This window comes from Pygoscelis adeliae, unplaced genomic scaffold, assembly GCF_000699105.1.
Source record: "Pygoscelis adeliae isolate BGI_AS28 unplaced genomic scaffold, ASM69910v1 Scaffold24, whole genome shotgun sequence".
NCBI classification, from domain to species: domain Eukaryota; kingdom Metazoa; phylum Chordata; class Aves; order Sphenisciformes; family Spheniscidae; genus Pygoscelis; species Pygoscelis adeliae.
In genome coordinates this window covers 3,165,905-3,179,585 of record NW_008824806.1, presented here as the reverse complement: position 1 = coordinate 3,179,585, position 13,681 = coordinate 3,165,905, and the positions used below count along the sequence as shown (strand labels likewise).

The window sequence follows — 13,681 nt, the reverse complement described above, 5'->3', positions numbered from 1 at the left end:
CACATCTCTTAAAGGATAATCAGTCTGCAGCTGGCATCAAAGCAACAGTACAGCAGTGAAGGTATGAAATACTGAGACCATAGTTAAGGATTTTGTATATCTGGACAGTAAAAGGAATTTGAAAGGGGAATATTGTGTAAATAGAGATGGAGATTTTTGTCTGTCTTTGAGCTGGGGGAGGGAGTTAAACTTGGTGATGTTCTAATTACAAGTCTGAGTGGTAATTCTAGTTGTGCCCAGAATGATGGCAAATTCAATTGAAAAAGTGGCATGTGTGGTAAAAGCAAAGCTCAGCTTTTGGCGATGTTCATGCTGTTGATTTACTGTTCATAAAGTAGTGCCAGAGAAGAAAAAATTGATACGCAGTCTTGGGTAAAGGGAGATAGATTTCAGTGGAGAAATACATTAATTTTTTTTCCACATCGGATTTGCTAGGGATACAATATAGAGGGTGAAGAACCAAGAAGGAGGGAAAAAGAAAATTTTACTGTGGAGGAAGGTCCACAAGAAGACAGAAAATACTCATGAAATGTATATAATGTTATGCTGTAATATTTTGAGATAAAATTACTAGAATTGAAGAATAAAAACTGATGGAATGGATAACAGGTTAAAGTGTAGGAGGAGATCATAAAGTAATGAGTGTAAAAATCATAGTTACTGAACCAAGAGATGAGAAATGGAGTTGTTGAAGTGACAAGCATGCATTGTCTTGATTCTTAGCAGGATTCATGTTTAATTCTCTCTGCTCTGAAGAAATAATAATCTTAATCTAGTATTTGAATTGTTGTTTTTCACATTCATTAATTTACATGTGGAAGATAAACTGTCAAGTGTTTTCTTTCTATAATTATGATTCATACATATTAAATTCAGAAGAAACAATTAAATCATCAAGCCTCATCTGCTGTGTATCCTAAACTCTCAAATTTCAGTCAACAAAAAAATTGGGTTTGACTAAAACATAATTCATGTTTGGTTACAGCACTTCTTTCAGAAAACATCCAGTCTTGTTTGAAGGTATCGGTGGATTAAAAGTCCACCATTTCCCTGGGACTGTTACAGAAGTTAATAATTTCCCTTCACTTCTATTAAAATCTTTTAAAATAGGGACTTTTACTTCCAGATGGAATCCACCTGTCTTCAGTTTCCATCATTGCTTCTTTTATATTTTTTGCAGTTAAGGAGCCCTTTTCTGTCCAGCACTTTATCCAAGTAAGATGCTCTTAAACTGTAACAAAGTCTCTATTCAACCTTCTTCTTGATAAGCTGTACAGATTGTTCTTCAAGTCTTTTGATGTAATAAAAATTTCAACAGCCTTGCAAGTATTCTAGAGGGCATAGAGGAATTATTTCTGCATTTTTTTACTTCCTCTAAAAATCCAGTTGCTCTAGCTAAATACACTCTTCTGGTATTTGCCTCACTGATGCAGAAGTTACAGCTCTGTCTCTTGTTTCCTCCTGTTATTCCTGGTCTTTGATGCACTGCCTTTGTTGCTCCTCTTGGGACTTCCCAGTCTAATTCTAGGGCCACTCCGTGATTTCCATTTCACGACATTTACTGACATATATGAGAAGAGCAGCTAGTTAGCCTTTCTTTTCTTTTACCCCCCAAATTTGAGATAAAGATACTTGTTAGAGTCAAACGACATTGGTGCTTCTATAACAGTGATGAGGAAGGCTAGATTATTTTCTGCAGGGTGTTGTTTGGAGCTGAGACTCAGCTTGGAAATGAAGATCAAAAGTGAGGAGAAGAGTATTGATTGTGTAGATTGCAACAGTAATAGTATCACATCAAAAAAACTATTTCTTCAGAGTCGTCATTTTTAAAAAAATCTGAATACAGTTCAAGACAGATACTTAATTGTAAAAGGTGAAAAAACTTATGAGTCAAGTGCTGTTCTAACTGTTTCTATTTTGTTGCTTGCTCACAGTCTTCCAGAAAACCAGTGAAAGATCTGTCTGATCTGCCATTGAAGTATTTGAGATAAAGTACAAGCCTGTAAATGCACCCCAGAAATAAAATATTTTTCAGGTAGCATTCTAATATATAGGAAAATTCAGGAAGCATTTGATAAATCACTTAAACCAGAGTCCCCAGGAGGAACGCTAAATAAAACCAATTTCAGTCTTATATGTTCAATTTTTGTAATGATTTTACAGTAGCTGATATAATACCAGATCCTAACAAGATAGTTTTCGAAAGCATGAATATGACTGCAGTACATAGCCTTCCAGGAAGGTTCAGCTATTGTACCAAAACATGCAAATATCTTACCCATTGTGTTAATAAAACAGGAAAAAGCATCAAATAAAACAGAGAAACAAAGTGTAACAGAATATCAAATGCTTCTTTGTTTACTTTTTTGTTTTGAGAATGACATTTCAGTACTTTGCTCTGAATAAACGAGATACAAGTATTTTTAAGATCCTTTTCATGATCCAGTGATTGCCAGGTAACAACTATCATTATTGTCTTTACCAGTAAAGAGCACTGGGCTCAAAAAATAATTATATTAAGATCCAGAAGGAAGATACCACCACATCTGTTAATTTTCCAGTCATCTGTAATAATTTTGATTCCTCTGTGTGTGGTATCACTTACCATGATAATAGAATGAAAACTTCTTGCACAAGTATTTAACAGTTCCAGATCTAAAGCCAGCAAATTCCAGCCATAGAAATGCCATGTGATCCATGTAGTCATTCCTCTGACCACAAACCCATTTGTAACTCTTGACATCCTTTTATTTGTGGATCTACCCTCAGTGATGATGCATGACTTGTGATATCACCATATATACAAAGTTAAAGAGAAGATACTATTTGTGCTACAGTTTTAACCAAACACGATACAGTGATTCAACCCATGCTTCTTTTCCATCAGAGAAGTATGGAGAAACTTCTCAAATACTGAAAATCTTCAAAACACAGGGAAAATTCTTAAAATTGTTCTGTAATGTTAATAGTAGACTAAGACTAGTTTAAATAAAATAAAAATTCAAATTCTACATCTGACATTAGGTAGGACTAATTAGCACCACAAATACAAGACTGAGGAATAACCAGCAAATAGTTCAAGAGAAAAGGCTATGGTGGTGTTATCATACCTGTGAAAGATGAAGGAGTGCCATTGGGCGCTGCTACAAATTTCATTTTGGGATGTATGTACAGGAGTGTAGTATGTAAGTTATATGAAATAATTATTTTACTGTACATTACAATAGTAAAATATCAGCTGGAATACTGTGTCAAGGACTTCAGTTTTCAAGATGGATATGGATCACTTGGAAAAAATTTCTAGGAGAACAAGAATCATCTAGAAAAGAAGACTTCCGAGGAAAAACTGAAAAGATTGAATGCATTTGTATGAAGGAAACTTGAGGGAGAGACAAAGTAAATTATTTTTAATATGTAAAAGGTTGTTGCGAAGTGGAAAGGATCAAATTGTTTGTCTTTTTCAATGGGGTTAGAAATGTTTCAGTAGAGCACAGCAAGGAAGAATTATTAGAATCAATAAATGTTTTCACAAACAAGTCATTCTTCTAGACGATATAGCACTTCAAAAGTATTTGAAAATGTCAGCATTTATAGAACACTTGGTGCTTCTGTTGTTGATGGACAGGGAAAAAAAGGCTGTTTCAATGACGATGTAGCTTTGTTAATTGACACTGTGAAAAAATTCATTTGATACGGTCCCACTAAAAATCACATTAAGTCATCCAGCTGATTTTCAGAGGTGGTAGCATCTTTTGACATTCATGTTCCTTGTACTTCAGTGTGATATACAAATGTTCCGTATATATCAAAAAAACTCTCTTCCTGCCTTCTCTCAGTTTGGTTCCGTGCTGAAACTATTGTACAGCCATACCTTCAGATTTACAACCTTAATTTCCCTTCTGGCTATCGTTGAGAATGAGCAGGAAGAAAGGATGAACGAGCAGCTCTCTTTTATTTTCTAGGTTTTTTTTAATCTTGTCTTGCAATAAGGAAATTCTGAAAAGCACTCTGGGTTTAGAATTATGCTGAATTTCGTTTCATGGTGATCTTGTTAGTGATCTCTTTTCCTTCCTATTTAAGATCTCTAAATAAAAGCTGGACAGACTCCCTTCCTTCATATGATGATTCCATTAAAACATATAAAGAATCCAAGGCTCATAATTTCCGTTTTCTTTTCAAGAGAGAAAATAGGGAATACTGGGTCAGTGCAAATATTTTTTTAAATATAGATGGTCCCCTACCCTAGCAGCTGCTAAAGGTATACTGTGCTGGAACAGGCTTTATACCTGGGCAGAAAAGATAGTATCCAGCTAGTATTTGTTGCTCATTGTATACCTTCTTGTACCATTACAAAGCAGCATTTAATGCTTCCTTACGCAATTTCTGTGTGTTAGGTGGAGTGGTCTGAAGATAAACAATGGTCAGAGAAGTGTTTTTCAATTCTTGGGAAGACCTATGCAGTGTGTTTCAATCCCTATTCAAAAGAAGCATTGAGCATAAAGTAATTATTTCATTCTTGCAAATAGTGTTCTGTGAGCACCTCCAGATGTCTGGCAGACCCCACCTGATATCCTTTAAAGAACAGTAAACTAATCTTCAGTGGTTTATATGTGCTTCTTAAAGATTTTTATTTATAAGTTGCCATGGAATCCTTCCTTAGTTACATTTTTTGTTTTTCTTCCCTTAAAAGAAAAATTAAAAACATCTTCTTATATTTCCCTGCAGTTTTAGTTGTATGATATTTTGTGATCTGGTTTTGATTCTGTATGTCTTACGTATGCCTAAGTTTAACTAATGAGAATGTTCATTCACAGGAATTACCAGAATTAGAAATGTCAGGATATACAGAATTGTTCTTCAGCTACCAGTTGAATACCAACTGTTCAGTTAAACCAGTCTGAAAAGTTTACTTAGTGTGGAACATTCTGTACCAGTGCCTGAATATTTTTTTCTGAAATTGATGTCATTTCTTGTAGGCGACTAAATAACAACGAATTTTCGGTCCTGGAAGCTACTGGAATCTTTAAGAAACTTCCTCAGCTGCGTAAAATGTAAGTGCAACTTCAGTGACCTTGTCTATTCAAGATAGCACATTAGCTCCTTGCTGTGTTTCTCCACCTTTCTTAGTTCTTATTTATAAAAGATTCAGTATATTCTAATCAAAAATCAAGAATGGGTTTAAATTACTCACTGAGGTAGATCAGAGTTGGCAGCTCTTCTCTATGGAACTAGGCATTGCCAGTAACAACTTCTCATGGTGTCTAGCTCCAGCACCTTCACTGCAGTGTCCAGCCAGCTGGTCTGTTACACAGCCACAGCAGGGAGCTCACAGTATAAGCTGCTCAAAAAAGGTTCCAGTAATCTTTTGTAACTTCCCGTACTACTCCCTGACCAGGCAATTTTGCCTCTTTCAGCACATTCAAGACATGTCTTTGATTCTGTGCTTCATTAAACTGTCATTAGATGAGGGGAATATAAAAATTAAATGACTGAGAAAAAAAATGATGTGATAGTTCATCCATGTAAGTCCATGTTCACAGTTCATGTTCTAAAAGGAGTTTATAACCTTACCAGTTGCAGTTGTTACTAAAAATAAATCTATGAAAAGCTTTTCTTTCGCTTATGTAAAATACATATTTGAGGGTAGATCATTTAGTTAGACTTAGTGACTCTGTGCTCAATCTTTTCAGGATTAATTCCAAACATAAATAGTAAGTGAAGAAAAATGCAAGTAAAAATAGATCAGATTAATTAAAATGATGCACTGCTTTTTGAATGTAGTCACCAAGTTACTACCATTTGTAAAAGGTCAGGCTAGATTACTAGTGACCAAAATCTCAAGGGGAGCAATAGTATTACTTAAACTATTGTTAGCCTTATCCAGGTCCTTGCTGGCAGCTGTCATGATCACGATTAGTTAAATACTTATTACTGATTTTTTTAGTTAGTAGACAAAGATTAAAAAAAAACCAAAGCAAAAAACAACTTTGCTTTTGATCTATCCACTTGAGTACACCTTGCCACTTCAGCTTGGGCTGAGATACTTAAAAAAAGAATGTAGGAATGTCTGGCACAGCAGTGTTCTGGTGCTAATACCCAGTTTCTTCATTCCTCAAGGATCTCAGATTAGCAGTTTTTACAGCTACAGAGTGCCTTTAAAATAAATAAAATACTTGATGTGGTGTACCTACACAAGCACACACACACGCACACACATATATCAGTTCTTCATATTTAAGAAAAACAGGGAAAAGGGAATATATTGTCAGTAATGACATATTTTCCGGCTATAGAGGTAGCTTAGTAAACATTTCGTGTCATCTTTGCTGCTTTTTAGTTGAGGAGGTGTTCAAGATGAAAGAAAGAAAAGGAAGAATATTAATCAGTCTTAGTGTAGCTGTCTGCTGGAACTCCCAAGAGCTTTGAAATCTGGATAATTGAGGAGGAAAAAATTGAGAAAATGTTAATGAAAAGTTATCATTTTTAATAATACTGCTCCATAACTTCCTAATATAGTTATCAGTTGTTAAAACATTCTTCAATTTAGAGAATAATAATAGTGACTGGTTAAGCATGACTGGAAAGCAGTGAGGTAGCGATGCTACAGAGACACCAATACAAGTGAATTCTGTATTTTTGTGGAGCTCATATTTCTTCTGGAGGTTCAAATAGGTGCAAAGGTCTTTCTGCACAGACGACATTGAAAAATTGGGGCCTAAATGTTTAATTGATTTGATGGTTCATCAGTAATAAAGCACGTGTATGCACTGCATCATTGATTAGCTATGCAACATGAATCCTTAAAATATCCCTGTGAAGTGGGTGAAGTAGTATCCATGTTACACCAAGAACAAGTAAGATTTTAGGAAACTAGGGGCTCGACATGGATAAGCCAGCTGAGATGAGAAATAATGAGTTTCTTGCTTCCAGTCTTGTGCAGCACCTTACAGGAGACTGAACAGCCCCACTGTGAAACTAAATGAAAGCGATGATTGTATACTTCATTACAGGCAAGGTATATGTTAAATTACAGCTAGGCTAGAGATGAGTACTCAGCACTCAAGATTAAGCCACAACTCCTTGTTTTCTGTGTCTTAGATAATGGCACCAGTTCATTCTGGCAAGTGTATGAATTTTTGTTCTAACAAATAGAATCTTTCTTGATTTGAACAATTAAAATGCTGTTCTAGAAGTTGCATCGAATAACGTTTGATTTTCTTCCCAACACCATTAATTCCATCAAATAAAAAGTTTTTAGCTTTACTTCATTTTACGTTGTCTCAGAGCATTTTTAAGAACTTTTTAAAAATCACTAGTGTATTATAACAGTTTAGTGTGTAGATATGTACTTCTGTAATACGTATAAATAGTTATATGAAACAAACAAAACAAAAGGAGGCAAGAATAACATGAAAAATCTTTAAGAAATTGTGTGTTGTTGGGTATGTATGCTTTTGTATATATAGTACAGATACTACCCATTTGGGATGTAATTTCCATATTTCAACTAAAAACCATAAACACTAAATATTTTGGCAGTATTTTAGGTCATTTTCCCACATTTTGATCTGCTTTGCATGCGAATTGCAGATAAATGAACTATCGTGCTTATAAAACCTCCTTTTTAACTAATGTCGTAAATGATTAACATTTCATTTTCTGTTTACATTCACACATTCCATTTACATATGTTGCTGTTTATACTGTTTTCTTATATTTGTGTCTACCAAGATGTAAGAAAGAAATCAGAGTGATTAGTTGTGCTGGTACTCACAGAGTATCATTTTGTTACTAATTTGTCTAATAATGCTACAAGGACTGGAGACATGAAAAAAATATACAGTCACTGACAACATTCAAAATTATGAAAAGATGTTCTTGTGTGGCAGCAGCATGGACTGGGCAATGGCCATTCTTTAAAAACATGTTCCAAAGATTGCTTTAAAAATCTTTACTTCTTTAGTTAGCAGGGCATTGAATTTTGCTTTTATTGGTTCGAAGTTGAACAATATATTTTTTACTTTTGAACAATAATTCAGTATCTTGAAATCTATGCAGTCTGCAGCATTTAACAGTTAATTTAGGGTATTCAAAAAAGAAAACGTTTTTCTCTGTTTCTGTTAATGTGTGATAGAAACCTGAGCAATAACAAGATTACTGATATTGAAGAAGGAGCATTTGATGGAGCCTCTGGCGTGAATGAACTATTGCTCACTAGCAACCGCTTGGAAAGTGTTCGACACAAAATGTTCAAAGGACTAGAAAGTCTCAAAACACTGTAAGTGTAATTATTTGCATGTTTTTATTCTTCCTTTCTGCCAGGTATTTTTAAAGTAATATTCTGTCTGTCCTAAAAACTTTGATTTTGGAGGATGAGCTGTGGATTATTCAAGCATATCTTAGTTTTTGTTCCTATTTTACAAAAAGTTATCATACATTATATGAATTCATTAATTATTTAATTATGGATATAGTGTAGCTCAAATTCTTTGTTGTGGTTACTTGACTACAAAAATTATGAGTCCTCTAAAATGATGAAGCGGTTGAGAATGGGTAAACATCTAACTGCAGAAATGGAAATGGGAATAATCATCTGCTTCAAAGTAACAGAATTTTGTACAGGAATTACACATTTTACATAATGGAGTCTGATTCAGTTCAGTGCAACCATTACTGGGAATTTTGCTAAAGGAAAAAATGATTCTGGTGGATATTGAAATGTGGGAAATTATTCTCTCCTAAGTAATTTTAATGTAATTTCAACAGTGAAGGGAGGAGTAAAAGCATTATAGCTTGAACTAATTTCATTCTTTCCATTAAGGCAGTTTAGCTCTTTCCACTCAAAAAAAGATGTTTATACAATCCACAGCTTCTTGGCCTTCTTCAGAGAGCCTGTTCTTCTGATCAGCAGAGCAGAGCCAAGATTAAATGGTCTTTGGGGCTTCAGCTGTCCTTAGACATTAGGTATTTTTAATAAATGAGGCCTATCATTTAAAGCTGCTAAAATTGTTAGAAGCAGCTATTCTTAGACAAGAGTGTGGGGAAAAAAATATTCATTTATTGATGGACAGGTAGGAAAACAGCAAACTTCAAAGCTCGTATGATTTACAGAAATATGAGAGATTTTAGAATAGGCATTTCTTGCTTAGTATTCTGAAATTTTTACTAAATCTTAGAGTCATGCTGAGGAGGAGTCAGGGTAGCCTGATTTCATTTAATTGAAATGCTTGAGAATGTAGTAGAAGTGGTTTCTAGAATTTATCACAAGAAAATTCAGGTTGAAGGGGCCTCAGGAGGAGGTCAGTTGGTACAACCTTCTGCTCCTTGTAAATAGCAGTTCTGGAGTTATTAGGTTGGAAACATGAAGAGGGGACTGCTGTGCATCTCTGATTTGGGGAATTTCAATCAATTTAATCTATTGTCAGTTAACAAACTCATAATTACTGATTCTGGTATTGAAAGAAAAAAACCCACAAATGCTTAGGGGAAACACCCCTTGCCTCTGTGAAACCTACCCACCCACCTTTCTGTTTTCCAGTCCCCTCCACGCACACTGCACTCAGTCCCTTCAGTGAGGTGACAGGTGGCACAGGGGTCACTGCATTTGTGGTTCCTCCACCGGTAGCAGTCCTTTCGGAGTCATACCTCTCAGGCCCTGCTCAGGGCACCACTTCGGCTCCAGCCCCTGCTGGAGGGGGAAGCTAAGAAATGCTGATCCTTCCTTTCTCAGGATGCTGAGGAGCAACCGCGTGAGCTGTGTGGGAAACGACAGCTTCACGGGCCTGAGCTCAGTCCGCCTGCTCTCGCTGTATGACAACCAGATCACCACCGTGGCACCTGGCTCCTTCGATACCCTGCATTCGCTCTCTACGTTGTAAGTCACGTTCGTGTTTGACCTTACCCAGGTTTAAACCTCTAACATTTTGGGGACATTTCTGTTAATGGTTTACTGTATAATTTCACAGTGTGAGTTAAAGTTGAGGGAAACGAGTTCATAGAGGGATTTTTGAGAAAGTTTGTTTTCTGGACCATCTTGGACACATGAAGAGTGTGTTTTCATGGTGCCCTTTGATGCAGCATTAGGCTGGTTTCCAGAATTGCCTGAGAACGCAGGAAAAACATCCTGGTCACCCCCCTCGCAGAAGCCCACTGATCTGAGCCAGGCTAGAAACTCACAATTTAGGTAGGCATCGCACAATCGCAGCTGGTCGAATCACCATGTTGTCTGTCCTTCTGCACTGTGCCGTCCGATTATTATCTTAAATTTTCTCTGCCTACCGAGAATCTTAATTCATACATGTTTTATAATGAAGCTTCAGTCTCATTTTCTATAAAAAGAAGCATCCCTTTTTTATTTAAATATGTTGTAATTTAAGGGAAGGGAAAACAGTGAGTGAAGCTGCCACTCAGTTTACTGAAGAAATGCTTTTTGTAGGTAGCATCAGTCAGGAAAGTACTTAATCCCCTTTTTACATAAAAAGTGACACTTTGCACCAAGTGACTAATTTGTGCATATTAAGGATGGCATGTTTATAAACAATGGAATTGTCAATAGGTTTGTGCTGAAGTAAGGAGATGCCAAAAGTACTGACTTCTAAAAGTAAATTCATTTTTATAACTAGCATGTAATCAACTTAGCTGTGACTTCAGATAGGAAACTTATTCTCTGGAGCAAATAAAAGATGGAAATCTTGAGATGACAAATTAATGGAATAGCTCTTGTCAGGTTAAAGCTAATAATGTAAAGTAATCAGCCTTCATCTCTATATGAAGTTATTGCATTATCAGTACAGAATGGCTTGACAACAAGTCAGGTCTTTGACAGTTTTAAATTATTTCTAAACAAGTTAATGAAGGTTCACCACACAGAGCCTAAATTACAGCTTTCACCTATGTTTGTACATAGTATTGTTTGAAGAGTGGTATTTAAGCTTAGCTTTTTGAAATAGAAATAGAATACTTAGGACGAAAAAATGGTGTAATCTGAAGTAAACTTTCCTGTGGTTCTCAGAAACCTCTTGGCCAATCCCTTCAACTGCAATTGCCATCTCGCATGGCTTGGAGACTGGCTAAGGAAGAAACGCATTGTGACGGGGAACCCTCGCTGCCAAAAACCCTACTTCCTCAAAGAGATTCCCATCCAGGATGTGGCAATTCAGGATTTTACATGCGATGATGGTAAGAAAATTAATATTTGAACTTTTTATAATTTCAGCTTTCATATGTATAGCTGCATGATTCCCATAGAACCCAAAGTGTTATGCTTTAAATAACTTAATCTGCGCTTCAATCTCAGCTTCTGCGTCAGTTTAAAAATCTTCCACCCATTTTTGGATGATCAGCAAGCACACGGCTATTGTATATATGTTTTCAAAAGTTTTTCTTGCCTATGTTCAGTACTGTAAATCAAAATTTAGAGATAATATAAAAATTAAATAAATTCATCAAATGTTGTAGTTCAGATAAGAATATTTGCAAATGCTGATGCTTGCATCAAGTGCTCTTTTAGGTTACTTGATCAAATAACATGCCATTTTGCTTAGTTTGTGACTTCCTGAATGTCAGAATTCCCCTCAACGCTCAAAAAAAAGATGGCTGCTATTTTGCGTCTCTCTCATACACGCTTCCATTTATTGCATTATTAGTTTGTCAATTTTCAAGGCTGTAACTTTTCTTTAAAGGCAATCTGTTTATTTTTAATAATTTGTTAATTTTGAAAATCAACATATATTTTGCTTTATTATCTTTCATTTTAAGTTTTGTTCTCTCTTAATGATCTTTTTTTCCATATAATAGCATTTTTCCTAGTGAAACAGCATTGTACTACATAAAGCGTCACTTGAAATGTAAATTCTTGAAGCGATGGTTTATAGAGATGACTTAAAGTTTTCCCTACCTAGAGATATCATAATATAGAAATATCATGTTTGCTTACGGGAATTCCAGGTGGGATATTATTGCCAATACTGAAGTGACATTTGTATAGCAAGCTTAGCATCTCTTTGGTTTTATTAACCAGGAAATGATGACAATAGCTGCTCTCCACTGTCCCGCTGTCCTGCAGAATGTACTTGTCTAGACACAGTAGTTCGCTGCAGCAACAAAGGTCTAAAAGCTTTGCCTAAAGGCATCCCAAAAGATGTAACTGAACTGTAAGTGGCACACTTTCTTTCCTTTTATGAAAATCAATGTCAGATTTATATTGTCAAGTTCAAGAATGAGGGGAGAAGGAAATGAAGAATTGGATTCAGTAGATCAGTTGAAATTTATTAATATAGCACTTTATAGATATAAAGACTTGCACAGTATCTTGAGAAATTTGAGGTTAAGTTTGAATTAGCAGTGCTCTGTAAGTCCCAAAACACTCTAAGAACTGTTACTGAAAAGCTTTAAAAATATATGTATATAAAATCGTAATCACTCCCAGAATTTATAACCCCAACACTGAACCATCATATAACTGAACATGGATATCATAGAATCATAGAATGATAGAATGGTTTGGGTTGGAAGGGACCTTAAAGATCATCTAATTTCCAACGTCACTGCCATGGGCAGGGACACCTTCTGCTAGACCAGGTTGCTCAAAGCCCCATCCAACCTGGCCTTGAACACTTCCAGAGATGGGGCATCCACAACTTCTCTGGGCAACCTGTTCCAGTGCCTCACCACCCTCATAGTGAAGAACTTCTTCCTTATGTCTGATCTAAATCTACCCTCTTTCAGTTCAGAGCCATTACCCCCTGTCCTATATCACTACATGCCCTTGTAAAAAGTCCCTCTCCAGCTTTCTTGTAGGCCTCCTTCAGGTACTGAAAGGCTGCCGTAAGGTCTCCCCAGAGCCTTCTCTTCTCCAGGCTTACGTATTACAATGTAATTATTACATATATATATTATATTACATATATATATTACACATATGTATTATATTACAGATGTATTATATTACAGATGTATTATATTACAGATGTTATATTACATATAACCCATCATATTACTATGGGTTAAATTATGGGCAACAGTGAATCTGATTAACCTATGGTCACTGTTTAGGAAGGAATTAAGAAGTTCAATTACATGAAAAGCAAAAAGAAAACAATCTATTAATGTGTTTGCATATTTTCATAATAAACATGTTTTTGTGATATTTCAAAAAGACTGGTTTTAATAGAAAGTCTTACTTTTCATATAGGCAGTCATACAATCTGGGATATTTTATTAATCTCTTGATACATTTTTATATGAGAAAAAATGTTAAGATTGCATTTTATGAAAAGATATAATTTGAATATGCAGATGGACAGTAACATTGATATAAAAGAGAGCTTGCTACCTCATGTATTGTTTGAAGATAATAACTGAATAAGCTACTCATAAGACTAGATGAGTCAATTTTTATGCATTACGAAAGGGAAAATATAAACCTAAAAATTGGGTTATTCATCTGTTTTGAATCTTGACCAGATAGGTCACAAGATTGAAAGAAATAGATAGAAATGATTGACAAGAAAAAAAGTTGAGTTTGTGTTACATATGGCAAGTATTTAATATTAAATTACTAATACTTCATAATGACTGATTAATGTAGGGCTTTTTCAGAAGACATTATAACTGTGTCTCTTATGTCACTAAAACAGTTTTATTGTTTTACCATTTGGTATTACATAGAAGATTCTGAAAT

At 35.3% G+C, this 13,681-nt stretch overlaps 1 protein-coding gene across 1 annotated transcript in view; it reads left to right on the top strand.

The window, feature by feature from the left end:
• Positions 1–13,681, top strand: part of SLIT2 (slit homolog 2 (Drosophila)) — a 272,375-nt gene that overhangs the window by 207,949 nt on the left and 50,745 nt on the right. The window contains exons 18-22 of the mRNA XM_009324114.1: positions 4,977–5,051; positions 8,135–8,278; positions 9,731–9,874; positions 11,012–11,178; positions 12,020–12,152. Of these exons, the coding sequence (XP_009322389.1) occupies positions 4,977–5,051; positions 8,135–8,278; positions 9,731–9,874; positions 11,012–11,178; positions 12,020–12,152 (663 nt within the window). The remainder of the gene's footprint in view (positions 1–4,976; positions 5,052–8,134; positions 8,279–9,730; positions 9,875–11,011; positions 11,179–12,019; positions 12,153–13,681) is intronic.